At 38.8% G+C, this 12,573-nt stretch overlaps 2 protein-coding genes across 2 annotated transcripts in view; both read right to left on the bottom strand.

Moving 5' to 3' along the window:
* The window catches only part of LOC134535382 (uncharacterized), an 89,694-nt gene extending 87,222 nt beyond the window's left edge, over window positions 1-2,472 (bottom strand). Inside the window, exons 1-3 of the mRNA XM_063374456.1 lie at window positions 2,237-2,472; window positions 1,407-1,562; window positions 756-1,055 (exon numbers count right to left, since the gene is read on the bottom strand). Coding sequence (XP_063230526.1) covers window positions 756-1,055; window positions 1,407-1,562; window positions 2,237-2,388 — 608 coding nt within the window. The 5' untranslated portion in view covers window positions 2,389-2,472. The remainder of the gene's footprint in view (window positions 1-755; window positions 1,056-1,406; window positions 1,563-2,236) is intronic.
* Window positions 2,473-2,492: 20 nt separating this feature from the next.
* Window positions 2,493-12,573, bottom strand: part of LOC134535381 (aminopeptidase N-like) — a 34,195-nt gene continuing 24,114 nt past the window's right edge. Inside the window, exons 11-17 of the mRNA XM_063374455.1 lie at window positions 9,515-9,722; window positions 8,374-8,657; window positions 6,692-6,882; window positions 4,463-4,630; window positions 3,362-3,431; window positions 2,564-2,730; window positions 2,493-2,514 (exon numbers count right to left, since the gene is read on the bottom strand). Of these exons, the coding sequence (XP_063230525.1) occupies window positions 2,493-2,514; window positions 2,564-2,730; window positions 3,362-3,431; window positions 4,463-4,630; window positions 6,692-6,882; window positions 8,374-8,657; window positions 9,515-9,722 (1,110 nt within the window). The remainder of the gene's footprint in view (window positions 2,515-2,563; window positions 2,731-3,361; window positions 3,432-4,462; window positions 4,631-6,691; window positions 6,883-8,373; window positions 8,658-9,514; window positions 9,723-12,573) is intronic.

Raw genomic sequence — 12,573 nt, 5'->3', positions numbered from 1 at the left:
TGATAGATATGTAGTTGCAATATCCCCCGATTTTGTTATAATTCCTTTACGTAAAAATGTGAACAAGTCTTTCAGTACTCGCCCGGATATTGGGCAAACCCGCTAACCGTTGTGGATCAAACAGAATGCATTTTGAACAGAAATAGTCGAATATTTAAACCACGTATGAAAAGTTGTAAAAGCGTTATGAACAACTATGGGGCGTAATTACGAATTATAGTGCGAAAAATTTACAATGCCAAGACATAAGTTTAATTTATTCAATCGGTATGTATTGTAATAACGACACTTAGAAGAGTGCAGGCGTCACCAATAGTAAACTGCAGCCAACTAGTACGAGAGCCTGGTATACAGTGAGACTGTAGAATAAATAACACTTCCATTGAAACATTTGATTGGACCATGTAGTGTTTTTTTTTTTCAACTTCACATTTACACGACGTAACTCACGTTAAAAGCTTCCGGCCGTGTCCCGACACAGACTACCCCTATTTTTACTCGGTAAAACTCCCAACCAAAGAGTATCAAATGATGACCAACTCAATAAAATTTTCTCACAAGTTAGCAATAAGCAAACATGATATTTTTTTTTAATAGTAGGTACGCAGATAGTTTTGAAGTCCATCCTAGATGTAAATGAATCTGTGATATTATATGTTCCGCGTTAGTTATTTTATTTACAAATGGATTAAGACTTTCAGTGGTGTAAAGCTGAATCTGAAGTGCTAATGATCTTCGGATGTGTCAAGTCTCACCTGTAGGTGACGAGTCCCCAGTTCTCCATGGCTCCGGCCGAGAAGTCAGGGACGGCCACCTGGTCCATCTTGGGCAGGAAGTAGTCCACCCCGGTGTAGTCCTCCAGTGCGGCCATGATGCTCGGGCTGACGTCTATGCTGTACCGGGCCTGCTCCGTCGCGTCCGACCGCTGCCAGGTCTTGTAGAAGCCGTCGCTGGAGCTGACGTTGTCGAAGTCGGAAACCACTATTGCCACCAGGTACGTGGACATCGGCATTGGAGTCTCTTGGAAGACGTCCCACGTCACGTTTTCAAATTCGCTGGAAAACAGAAATCATAAACATGAAAAAATGTTGTGCACAGAAAGGAGAAAAGAATAATAAGTCACAAAAGGATCCGATAGCGAATTACCGTTCCAAAATTTAGATGAAACTTGCTAGAAGGTTAGCACGATTAATCTCCCTATCTCTCTATTTTAACTTGCCCTATGAACAAGCATAGCCATATATATGTGCCTGGGCATTCACTGAAGCAAAGTTGAAGAACTTTAAACTGCGTAATTTTCTTCAAAACTCTAGTTTATAATATTATTTAATTATTTTGTATAATTATACCTGGACATACAAAGATGAATAACAGAGTTTTAAAAAATATATATTCTTATATCTCACTCTCTTATGGTTGACTCCAAAGGCATGTTGGTCAACACATGTCTGTCTTCTGTTCTTCCGATGGTTAGCTGGAACTGTGCTTTTAAACCTGGTTCGTCGAAGCAAGGAAATGCTCGTCTGGCACTTGTTGGTTGGAACTGCGTTGATGCCAGCCATCTGAAAATATTAGACTCGTCTGTGAAGAGAGTTAAAAATAAAAAGAAGCCCATCGATGAATTAATTAAATGTAAAAGTATAATATAAACATAAAGGCCAACTATTAAAGCCGTTGTGAGAGGTAAAATCAACTCAATAAAGTAAAATAATTATTACTTCGCGTGGTTCAACAATAATTCTGAAATTAATATTTTCGATCATTTTTTTGAGTTTTTTTCTGAACCACTAACCACTGACTCAGTAAGATAATAGTGCCGAAGGTTCGGAGCAAGCCAGTAAGTAACTTCTACATCACAACATCAGCACAGCCATTAAGGGCTCTTCAGTAAGACAATGTGAGAGTACTGGTCAGGGGCGCCAAATGTGTAGGATTTGCAAGGGTTGGTCAGCGGAAATTTCCAAAGGGGGGAGGGAGGAGTTCTGAACGCAGGTTTAATCAACACAAGTAATCTCTGGACACGGTGCTTGTATGTTGTAAGCTGCCCATAATTTGGCCTACATGCATGCAATAAGCAGAAAATTTCTAAAATATATATGGAAAGTTTTCCATCAGTCACGCTTTTGCAAGTGCACGCAAGCTCACTCAATTAAGGGCTTCTTAATCCCAGTGGGACCTGGGCTCTCCTGGGGGGTGGGAGGATCTACGCCATAGTACAGGTCACTTCAGCAATTACCGTTTGGTCCCGTTCTTGTAGTAGTAGGATCTGTAGAAACCTTTCATGTCTTCGCGGTGGTAGCCCTTGTAGAACATGTGGAGTCGGTAGCGTCTCCCCGCCACCAGCTCCTGCTCCAGCTTGATGTCCAGGAACTGTCGCACCGGGTCCATGGTCACCGCGGCGACGCCCACGCCCACGGATATGGTGTCCTCCTCTATCTCCAGGTCGTGCGCGTGCAGCGTGATGCGGTCCGTGTCGCCGGTCACCACGAAGGTTATGTTGACGCGGCCCTCGAACTGGAAGGTGCCGTCGTCCAGGTTCGGCCTCAGGACCACGTGGTAGTGCTCGGGCAGGATGCTGGTGGGCAGTCGGTAGTCCTGCTGCTTCAGCCAGTCGGACACCGCGGCTCCGTGGGTCTGCAGCCACTGGAGGTTTGTCTCGGCCGACTGCAGGCTGCTGAGGAGGGTGTCGGAGCCGATGTCGGCCGTGATGTTGGCGACTACTTCCTTCAGCTGCAAGCAAGCCGATTTTGTTCTAGATAACTTTTAACGGCCTTCGATTAACTAAAAGGTAGTCACAAGAAAAAATTGTCACTAAAGAGAATTCCATACTTGGGATTTCAACATTGCAAATTTTGACAGCAGTAAACTCCTCTATAATCCTCAAAATACTTGTGTCTTTAAACCACGTCGGTTTTACCAAGGTGGTCTGATTCACTTGCTTTAAAGGTATTTTTGTTGATTTTAAAAAAAAAACATAATAAATACAAACTATCTTTATTTTTAAAAGGTTCCATAGATATTAATATGAAACTAGCAAATCGATTTTCCTCTGCCAGAGGAGGCGAATGCTATAAGTAAAAACCCATTCGTTTGGGCAATTGTTGTAAACTCACCTTTTGTAGTTGCTCCTCTGCTGCTACGTAAGTAGCTATTTGCGAAATAAGCGAAACAATCGAGTCTGTGTTGTTGTTGTTACTAAAAACAAAGAAAAAAAGAATGTGTACTTTACAATAATTATGAAATCCACAAAAAACTACCATTGTTGAGTGTGATACACAGGTACGCACTATTCGATGATCCTTCGATAGTTTCCCCTAATGAAGCTCGTGGCGAAGTCTACGCCTAGGGGCTGGCTCAGTACCGCAGGGAAAATGCTCGAAATATCTTGAGGTCTGATGGTTGAGTTAGAGTCGATAGTATTCTCCAGATACCTGCACACACAAAGAGCATATCAGAGAATGTTATTCCGAATCAATGATTAATTTTGTTTCCGACTTTGGTCAAGATGACGCTTGAATATTGGACAAAAATTTCAGGCCAGATTTTCGGCTGATTAAACAAGTGGAGAAAAATAAACAGAAGCTTAATGTTTTTAACATTTTGTTTTCTGATGTCAATTTAAAAACATGCCGAAGAAAATATGTAAACTACATGGCATCACTTTGATAAAATAACATGTGTGAAATTTTCGGTAGTACTGATGTATTCTTTAGAAATGGGGTTAACAGTAAGGAGTTCAGGCTTTGTCTTGAACAAATGCGTTCTTGGTCCTGGACTGTTAGACTCCCAACCCAATTATGGGTAAAATTTTTGAAAAAAAAAAAAAATTGATGTATGTGAACTTTTACAATGCGCGCGCTCCCTGCAACGAAATCTTCACAGGATGAAAAATAAGCTACATAATAAATAAAAGTTATATATCTGCTTTATAAATCTTATACTTCAGTGATTCATACTCAATACTAGACATTTCGATTAAATTTTTTTTATTGTTAATATAATATGTCTATAAAAATTTTCAAGTTTATTTGTATAAGTGAGTTTAAGTTCCCGTATGAATAATTCATTTGCATTATACATTATTTATTATTACATTACATGACATTTTAATAAAAATAATAAAAAATATATAAATTATAATAAACAATCAGCATGTTTATATATTTAATTATTATTATACATGTGTTTATATAAATATTGTTTATTGAGTATATGTAATTTTTTTTTTTTTTGAATTTTTACTTTCGAAATGTACCTTCTATATTTATATTAATTATTTGCATGAAATATTAAAGTTAGTTGTTTGTTACACCAGGTAAGTGTAACTTTATGTAAGCTTTTGGACATGTGCCATTGCTAAGCACATGTCATGTCAAGTCATGCACTCCCATTGCACAAATCTTTCAAAGATATTAGGTAAGTGTAACTCGTAACGCGCGCACAGTAGGTGCTGCCCACTCGCCTGTGGGCGAGCGTCTCGTTCCGGGTGCAGCCCAGCGCCGTCATGATGAGGCCCTCCTCCGTGGCGACCTGAGTGGTCCCCAGGCGGTCCCACAGGAACTGCCACTCCCGCTCCCCGCCGTGCCGCAGCCCGGCGCAGTACACCACCGACCTCAGGTCCGGCGGAACACTGCGCAGCACCAATCACAGGTCGCACACCCCCGCCATCGCGCCACGTCGTCTTGCACATCGCTGTCCATGAAGATGATGCCCCACGTGTAGAATTTTAGTAGTGTCAACTGGCGAGCATTTTGGAACGTTGGTTCGAGGTCAAAATCAAAGAGTAACTCAAAAAACAGCTTTGTTGTTGTTTTCTCGTTTTTAAGTTTGAACCTGTAAATCCCCCCCCCCTCTCCAATTTTAACCTCTTTGTACAGAGTGGTTGAATATCCAAGTCCCCGACCATTGGATTGGTCGTAATGGGTCGACACGATGGAGCTCTTTTTTTTTTTCGCTGGCATCCACGTTCACCTGACATGACGTCATGCAATATGTATTTATTTCCCCTTGGGGGCTTTATAAAAGATTGGGTCTTCGTTCCGCCCGCTACCCTATAATGTTTTGCCAGATTTGAGCCCAGGGTTGAAAGAGGCCATTGCTTCCATTACTCCGGGCATGTAAACCGAAGTGCCGGGAAGAATTGGACTTTAGGTTTGGATGTGTGCCGTAGAACTAAATTTGAACATTTGTAAAAAAATTATGTTAATTAACTTTCAATTTGATGTTTGGTTTGTTGTGATTGGTCTAAGTAAAACTGGTATGATATACCATTGAAACTGGGACACTCTTTTATAAACACAGCGTATGGTGGCTCTAATCACTTAGAGCACGTGTGGAGGGATCCCCACCCCATTAAAGGATGGATGCGGTGAGCGGCTAAACAGCTCCGGCGCTAGCCAGGATGTACTTCTGCCAGATCACACGCTCTATGGGTTTTCTAAGAGTTCTCGGAGATGTGATAGATTTGGTTAAGTGCCTTGTGATACTTGTAGGATAAGGATTTCTTTGAGTCAATCACAGTTTAGCCGATTGGTTAAGGAGGAGGTGGGTGCCAATGATTCTGTAATATGTCGACCAGTCTGTCAGTGTAACTCCTCTGCAAACATCACCAAGATGTGATGAAATGGCGTATCCACTTCCCTGTGGTTCTAGAAAGCTCGTGTTGGTAGGATTCTGCCCTCACGGGAGTGCATGCCAGTAAATCCAGCACATTAAACAGTTCTTCTGCTGAAGAACCTGCCTGTCATATTGTGCTGGTTAAGCATGTGTTATGCTTCACGTGTCAGATGAAACACATTACATAACGCACAATTTTTCAAAGGTACGTTTGTTCCGGATATACAATTCACTTCAGCCTGGACTAGACTGCCCTATCGATACTCAAACCATTGAAGTGTGCCAACTGGCTGCTACCATTGTCAGAGGCTTTTCTTTCATCCGAACTGCGTTTGAAGTGTTAATTGCTGCCTCAAGAGCTTACAGGACATGCCGAAAAAGCTTTAGGTTAAACACTTAAGTAAAACAGATGGATGTGTGTTTCAAGTCTTATTTAGTTATCTGGACGAATCTGCGAACTCCTCTTGCCTCAAAATGTAGTACATCCAACATTCCACATAAATTTACTAACACACATTGCAATACTTCCTCAATGCCCCTCACACGTGGAATCCATCACATTTTACAACACATCACATATGTCATTCATCGTTTGGAATCTGAAAATAAAACTGCAAGTTAATGTCTGAAATGACTCGATCAAAGTCAAACATATGTGGTTTCAAAAAAATGTCTATGATATATTTCACTCAAACAACTGTGAGAGATTTTTGCGAATTGGTGTTCGTCTACCTGCTGATGTCTAGCAGCTTACGAGTTGAATTATTAAACTTTTAATAGTGGGCCAACTCCAGCACACTATATTGAAGGCACATGAATAGGGGTATTATCTTTGTGTTACATGGTATAGTTAAATTATGTAAGATGTGAAACATTTATTCTGCATTACTGTAAAATATAGCAGCTTGGTATGTCAAATTGTAGTCGAAATTTTATCTCGAAATAATTTAAGACATTGCAGTTTGTTACAAGAATTTATAAAAATTAAGAAAAAAAACATTTTTACATTTCATTGGAGATTTTCCTATCATGCTATTAGGATGCACTACATCGTAATCTAATTGTCATTTCTCACCTAAATAGTGTTTCATTGTTGGTGAAGTTGTTGAATAGTTCCGTGGCCTTTGATACACAGTCACGTTGTCCATAGTTGCACTCCCAGGTGAGCACCAAATTCCTCAGGAGCTTCGTAGTATGGTCATCACTCGGTCTCTCTTCAAAACCCAGAGACTTGTATAGAGGTTCAAGAAGAGTCAGAATATATGTCTGTGAACAAGTTCCAAATTAAACTAAAACAAATCTGCATTCTTGATATATATTAAGTTAATAACATATAACAATAAAATAAAATATATTAGACTTTTTGGACACAATATTATGCTTATCATGAAATTGTTTTCTTACATTTATACATTTAATTTCTTTTAAAGACTCTGTAAGAGAGGTAAACAGCACTTGAAATCACCTGAACCACATTGTGTTGTCTATAAGAATATATTAGGTGAAAGATAATAGTAAAATTCAAATTGATTTTGAATGACACAATTTATTAACATAACCTTAACTTAAAGTCAATGTGAAGTCTTGAAAAGTTACAAGGGCATATAGCACGAACTCCTACTCTGGTTCCGGTTGTGTATGCTTCAGTTTGAACAAAATATGTACTAAATTTTGCCAATTTTACGTGTCACACGAAAAATTAGGCCCAAGAAATCATTTTTGATACAGAAGGAAAAATCCAGTAAGACCTCGGATGCTAGAGCTATACTGTGCTAGAAAAAAACTTGAATACATACATAGTCTTTTTTAAGAGCCAGCAGTTTTAGTGATTTATAACTTTCGTAAATGACGGGTCCAGTTTCATACGTGTGCATTTTCTTGGCAACTAGTGCCCCAGAAGTTCACAACGTTCTTTCAGTACTTGGTACCGGTAATTACCCTGAGTTCAGGAGGGTTGTCTAATTTTTTTTTCTGTGTTTGAGCTGTGTATATGGGAATGGATGGTATCTGCGAGCATCATCTGTAAGACGTGGTAGGGGTACTCTCCCAGCATTCAGGAGGGTTATCTTATTTGTTTCCTTTTGTGAATAGTCGATATGGAAGTGTACGGTATCTTGGAGCATCACCTGAAAGATGGGGTACAGGTATTAACCCAGCGTTCAGATTGGTTATCTCAATAATTGTTTCTGCTGTGACCAGTGGATGTGGGAGTAGATGGTAGTTGCAAGCATCACCTTTAAGATGTATATGGTAGGGTACTCTCCCAGCAAACTGGAGGGTTATCTAAATTGTTTCTGCTGTGACCAGTGGATATGGTAGTAGATGGTAGTTACGAGAATCACCTGGAAGATGTGGTATAGGTACTTCCCCTGCGTTCAGAACGGTTATCAAAATTGTTTCTGTTGTGAATAGTGGATATGGGAGTGGATGGTAGTTCCGAGCATCACCTGTAAGATGGATATGGTAGGGGTACTCTCCCAGAGTTAAGGAGGGTTATCAAAATTGTTTATGTTGTGACCAGTGGATATGGGAGTGGACGGTATCTTGGAGCATCACCTGGAAGACGTGGTGGGGGTACTCTCCCAGTATTCAGGAGGGTTATCTAAATTGTTTCTGTTGTGAATAGTGGATGTGGGAGTGGACGGTGTGTGAGACCATCACCTGGAAGATGTGGTACGGGTATTAACCCAGCATTCAGGGCAGTATATATAAATTGTTTCTGTTGGGACCAGTGTGGACGGTAGTTGCGAGCATCACCTGGAAGACGTGGTGGGGGTACTCCCCCAGGCCGCGGAGCCTCTGGTCGAGGAAGGACAGGGCGGCGAGGGCCGGGTACCAGGCGATGTAGTCGGTCTCCCTGGCGAGGTAGCGCGTGAGCGGCAGCGCCACGCTGTACTCGAGCTGGCCGGCGCGGGCCAGGTTGAGGGCGTCGTCCAGCAGCTGGGCGCGGTTCAGGACGTGGATCTCGTCCAAGTACTCCGAGTCGAGGTAGCCGGCCAGCAGGCGCCAGTTCTCCGGGTCGTAGTTCACGCGGTAGAAGCCTGCGGTAACAGGGACCGCTTGATCTCCATCGGATATATTTCCCAAACAACAATCTACACGAGCCATCATTACAGTGGTTCTTTAATTCAGTGCAAGACCTGGGTTTAGCCTTAGAGTTTATGGAGATTTTGTGATGATCACCATACTTTCCTCGTGAAACTACAATCTACACGAGCCATCATTACAAATGTTCTTTAATTCAGTGCAAGACCTGGGTTTAGCGTTAAGGCTTATGGAGATGTTGAGATAATCACCATACTTTCCTCGTGAAACTACAATCTACACGAGCCATCATTACAATTGTTCTTTAATTCAGTGCAAGACCTGGGTTTAGCCTTCAGGTTTATGGAGATTTTGTGATAATCACCATACTTTCCTCGTGAAACTACAATCTACACGAGCCATCATTACAATGGTTCTCTAATTCAGTGCAAGACCTGAGTCTAGCGTTAAGGTTTATGGAGATGTTGAGATAATCACCATACTTTTCTTGTGAAACTACAATCTACACGAGCCATCATTACAATGGTTATTTAATTCAGTGCAAGACCTAGGTTTAGCCTTGAGGTTTATGGAGATTTTGTGATAATTGCTATACTTTTCTTGTGAAGTCTTTTTTTTTGTCTTTAAGAGACGTAACTCCGCGGTGAAATTGTGTGTTTCACACTAGAAATTTGATGTTGATACCAACTTCACGTATTTTCATACAATATTTATTTTTTAAACCAATGTAAACTCCACAATGCATATACTTTTTTGCAACAATATTGATGCATGGTTGTCTTGGCTGGAGTTCATGTCTTTGGTCCAGTCTCCCTACGCGCAAAAAAAATTTTTTTTTTTTTTTTTCCCGCACCTGTTTCTTGTATGTTGAATATGACCCACTGGCTGCGCGAGGCGCTCATGTTGGTGATGGCGGCTTCCGTGGCGTTCAGCCACGTCCGGGGAGCTGTGCTGTTGAAGTCCAGGTCTCGCTGCGTGGTGTATGTGATGGGGATCCACCAGGTGTAGTTGGTGTTGTTGGTGCCGTCGGCAGCATCGCCGCTGCTCAGGAAGAACCGCTTCTGAAAATTTATATGCATATATATTTTTGACGTGACAACGTATAATAAATCGATGAACGCCGGCTGCACGCACGAAAAAGTGTCCCGTAACGCACATTGTCGCGTTACGCTCATTGTACGTTTGCGGCGCATCTATCTCTCTTCCACCCGATTGGAACAACCATCGATTTGACTTTTTCGAGGCACATTAAACTTGAAACACTCCCATTCGTTTCCTACTTTTCCTATCATCGTCCTATCCTTAGCAGAATAACACGGATTGGAAGAAGTTAAATAGCAAACATGTACAAAAGTTAAAGTTAAAATAATCTCTTCGTTAAAGTAATAAACATATTTGAATTAATGAGAGCAAATAAAAGTAAATTTATCAATTAAATTGTAGATTTCATTTCACTCCTGCTTTGTATCCATACAAAATAGTGATAATTCACTAAAAATGATTCAATTTTATCCATAAAAGTATGAAATCATTTCATCAATGTTTTGTAATGACGTTGTCACGTTAAACTATCGTCCGTAAACCGACTTACAATTTTTTTTGTTGAAATTTATTTGCAGCAGTTAGGGTAAGTCAAAGCGATGACTCAACAGAGCGTAACGAAAAGCATGATGCTCAGGAGCGGGGCGTTCGATTTTGGAATGAATTTTTGGAATGTGTTCACCTTACATTTACGTAGAATCGTAAGTTCACGGCTACTGATTTCACATATATTCAACTTGAATCCACAAGCGTAATCTTAGCACACCCAACAAAACATTAAAAAAAAAAAAAACTGGTCAAGTCAAAAGCAAGTACGCCCTTCTTTCTTGCACTTGACTGTTTAAATTGTTTGCGGCGGTGCTAAATAACATAAACATCCCTTTCACATATATAACATACATATATAATTATATATATTTAATTCAGTATACGAATTTTTTCTCGAATAATTTTATTAAATGTTTGTACTATTTAATCATTATCATATAGTGTTTTTTTTTTCAATTACAAATCAAGTTAAACAAAACGTAAACCACAGAAAGATAGAGAAATACGTCATTCAAAGATAGCACTATGACTAATCGCTAATAAGACAGTTTCGGAATAGACAATCTTTTGATCCACGTTAATCTCTCACCATAAGTTGCAAGCGATAATACTTTTTTATCAATCTAGGTTCGTTACAAGCTTTGCGTATCAGATTACTTGATTAAGATGAATCGCATAGTTTCGTCATGACCAACACACATAAAATTTCTAGAGCCTAAGCTAGCCGGATTAAGCAATTCTAGCAAAGACCACTGCAGAGAAAAATATCGAATAAAGATTAAGGAAAACATTAATTCTCCTCGTGGCTAAACTGAAAAAAGAAACAAATAATTCCTCAACTTTTAAAAACATAGTCAAAACAATAAAAAAATTCAATGCTTGTCGAAGTTGTAACAAATTACAAATCTTTAAAAATAATTTTAAGAATAACCGTATAAACACATAATTTGAGGTTTAATAAGCAAAAAATGTGTGTTAAAGTTGAATTTTATAATTTAAGTTATTATTTTTGAATTTATATTTCTTCATCCGCGTGGATGATAAGGCTTTAGATGTAACGAAATGCGCTTGCACCGTACTATGGATATTTAACACGATGAATTCCAATGCGTACTGGAGTTTCGAATGGTTGTGTTCAAACGCAAGGTACACAACGTAGAATTACGTTTATTTTCAAACGAATAAAAAATATATCTAATGCTGAAACTAGAGGATACAGATTCTAAAAATTTGAAAATTTTCAGGTTTATTTAAAATTATTTTTCCAAGAAAATTGTTTTTGAAAAAAACATTACATCGAGGATATGTACCCCTTTTTTTGTTTTCTTTAATATAATGAACGCTGTGCTTTCTTTACCTTTTGATGTTAATTATGTTTTATTTAATTATGACAAAAAGTATAACTTCTAATGGGCGTACATACATTTTTTATATAGATTTATAAGAAGTACTGCCTATTGTAGGAGTTTCCATGGTGTGACTTCCAAAAAAAAAATCATATTGATTTCATGGTCCATAACCCCAAAACCATCGTCCACGTAAAAGTTTATATATATATATATATCATTTTTAAGGACACTATAACTGCCGTAAATTTTCACAAACCACTTCTAAACTGTTACATAAAATATAATAATGGAAAATCTCGGTCGAGTTCGTTAATTGGAAAAATCCGACCAAAGGGGTAGAAATGGGATTTTTTTTTTGAAAAACATTAAAATCACTATAATTCTTATAATATTACGAATATCATGTCCATTTTAAAGTTTTATAAATCGTAGGTTTAATACCAAAAAAACATTGTCTAAATACATTTTTACAGAATAGCAAGTAGTAAAAAAAAACAAGGGTTGGAGGACAAAAAAATGAATAACTCCTTTCGAAGGTACACAATCGAATCCGTTGAAATTGTTTGTAACTCTTATAATTTTTATTTTAAACTTTTGTCTGAAATAATTTTTGATACAACCAACTATTGCTGTAAAGGGTGGATAAAGAGGGGTTAAAATTAAAAAATGGAATTTACAACTACTTTAGTAATCACAGCATCAAATACATTCAAATTGCTTTTTCAAATCTTATAACAAAATAGTTGGTTATCTCAGCCAGTGGCATTAATTCAAGGCGGCTATACTTCCAAAATAAAATATGATTGAAAATGAAATGAATGAAAATGATTTAGTTATATAACATAATTAATTGTCAACTTCACTGGATTATGCTAACAGCATCACACAAATAACGTGATTATTTTAGCTCCTTCATTTTTCATAGTGTTTAAACCATTTAAATATCATTATATGTGAGTTACAGAGTGTGGTT

This window comes from Bacillus rossius, chromosome 8, assembly GCF_032445375.1.
Source record: "Bacillus rossius redtenbacheri isolate Brsri chromosome 8, Brsri_v3, whole genome shotgun sequence".
NCBI classification, from domain to species: domain Eukaryota; kingdom Metazoa; phylum Arthropoda; class Insecta; order Phasmatodea; family Bacillidae; genus Bacillus; species Bacillus rossius.
The sequence above is the reverse complement of the archived record's forward strand: the minus strand, read 5'-3'. Positions and strand labels throughout refer to the sequence as shown.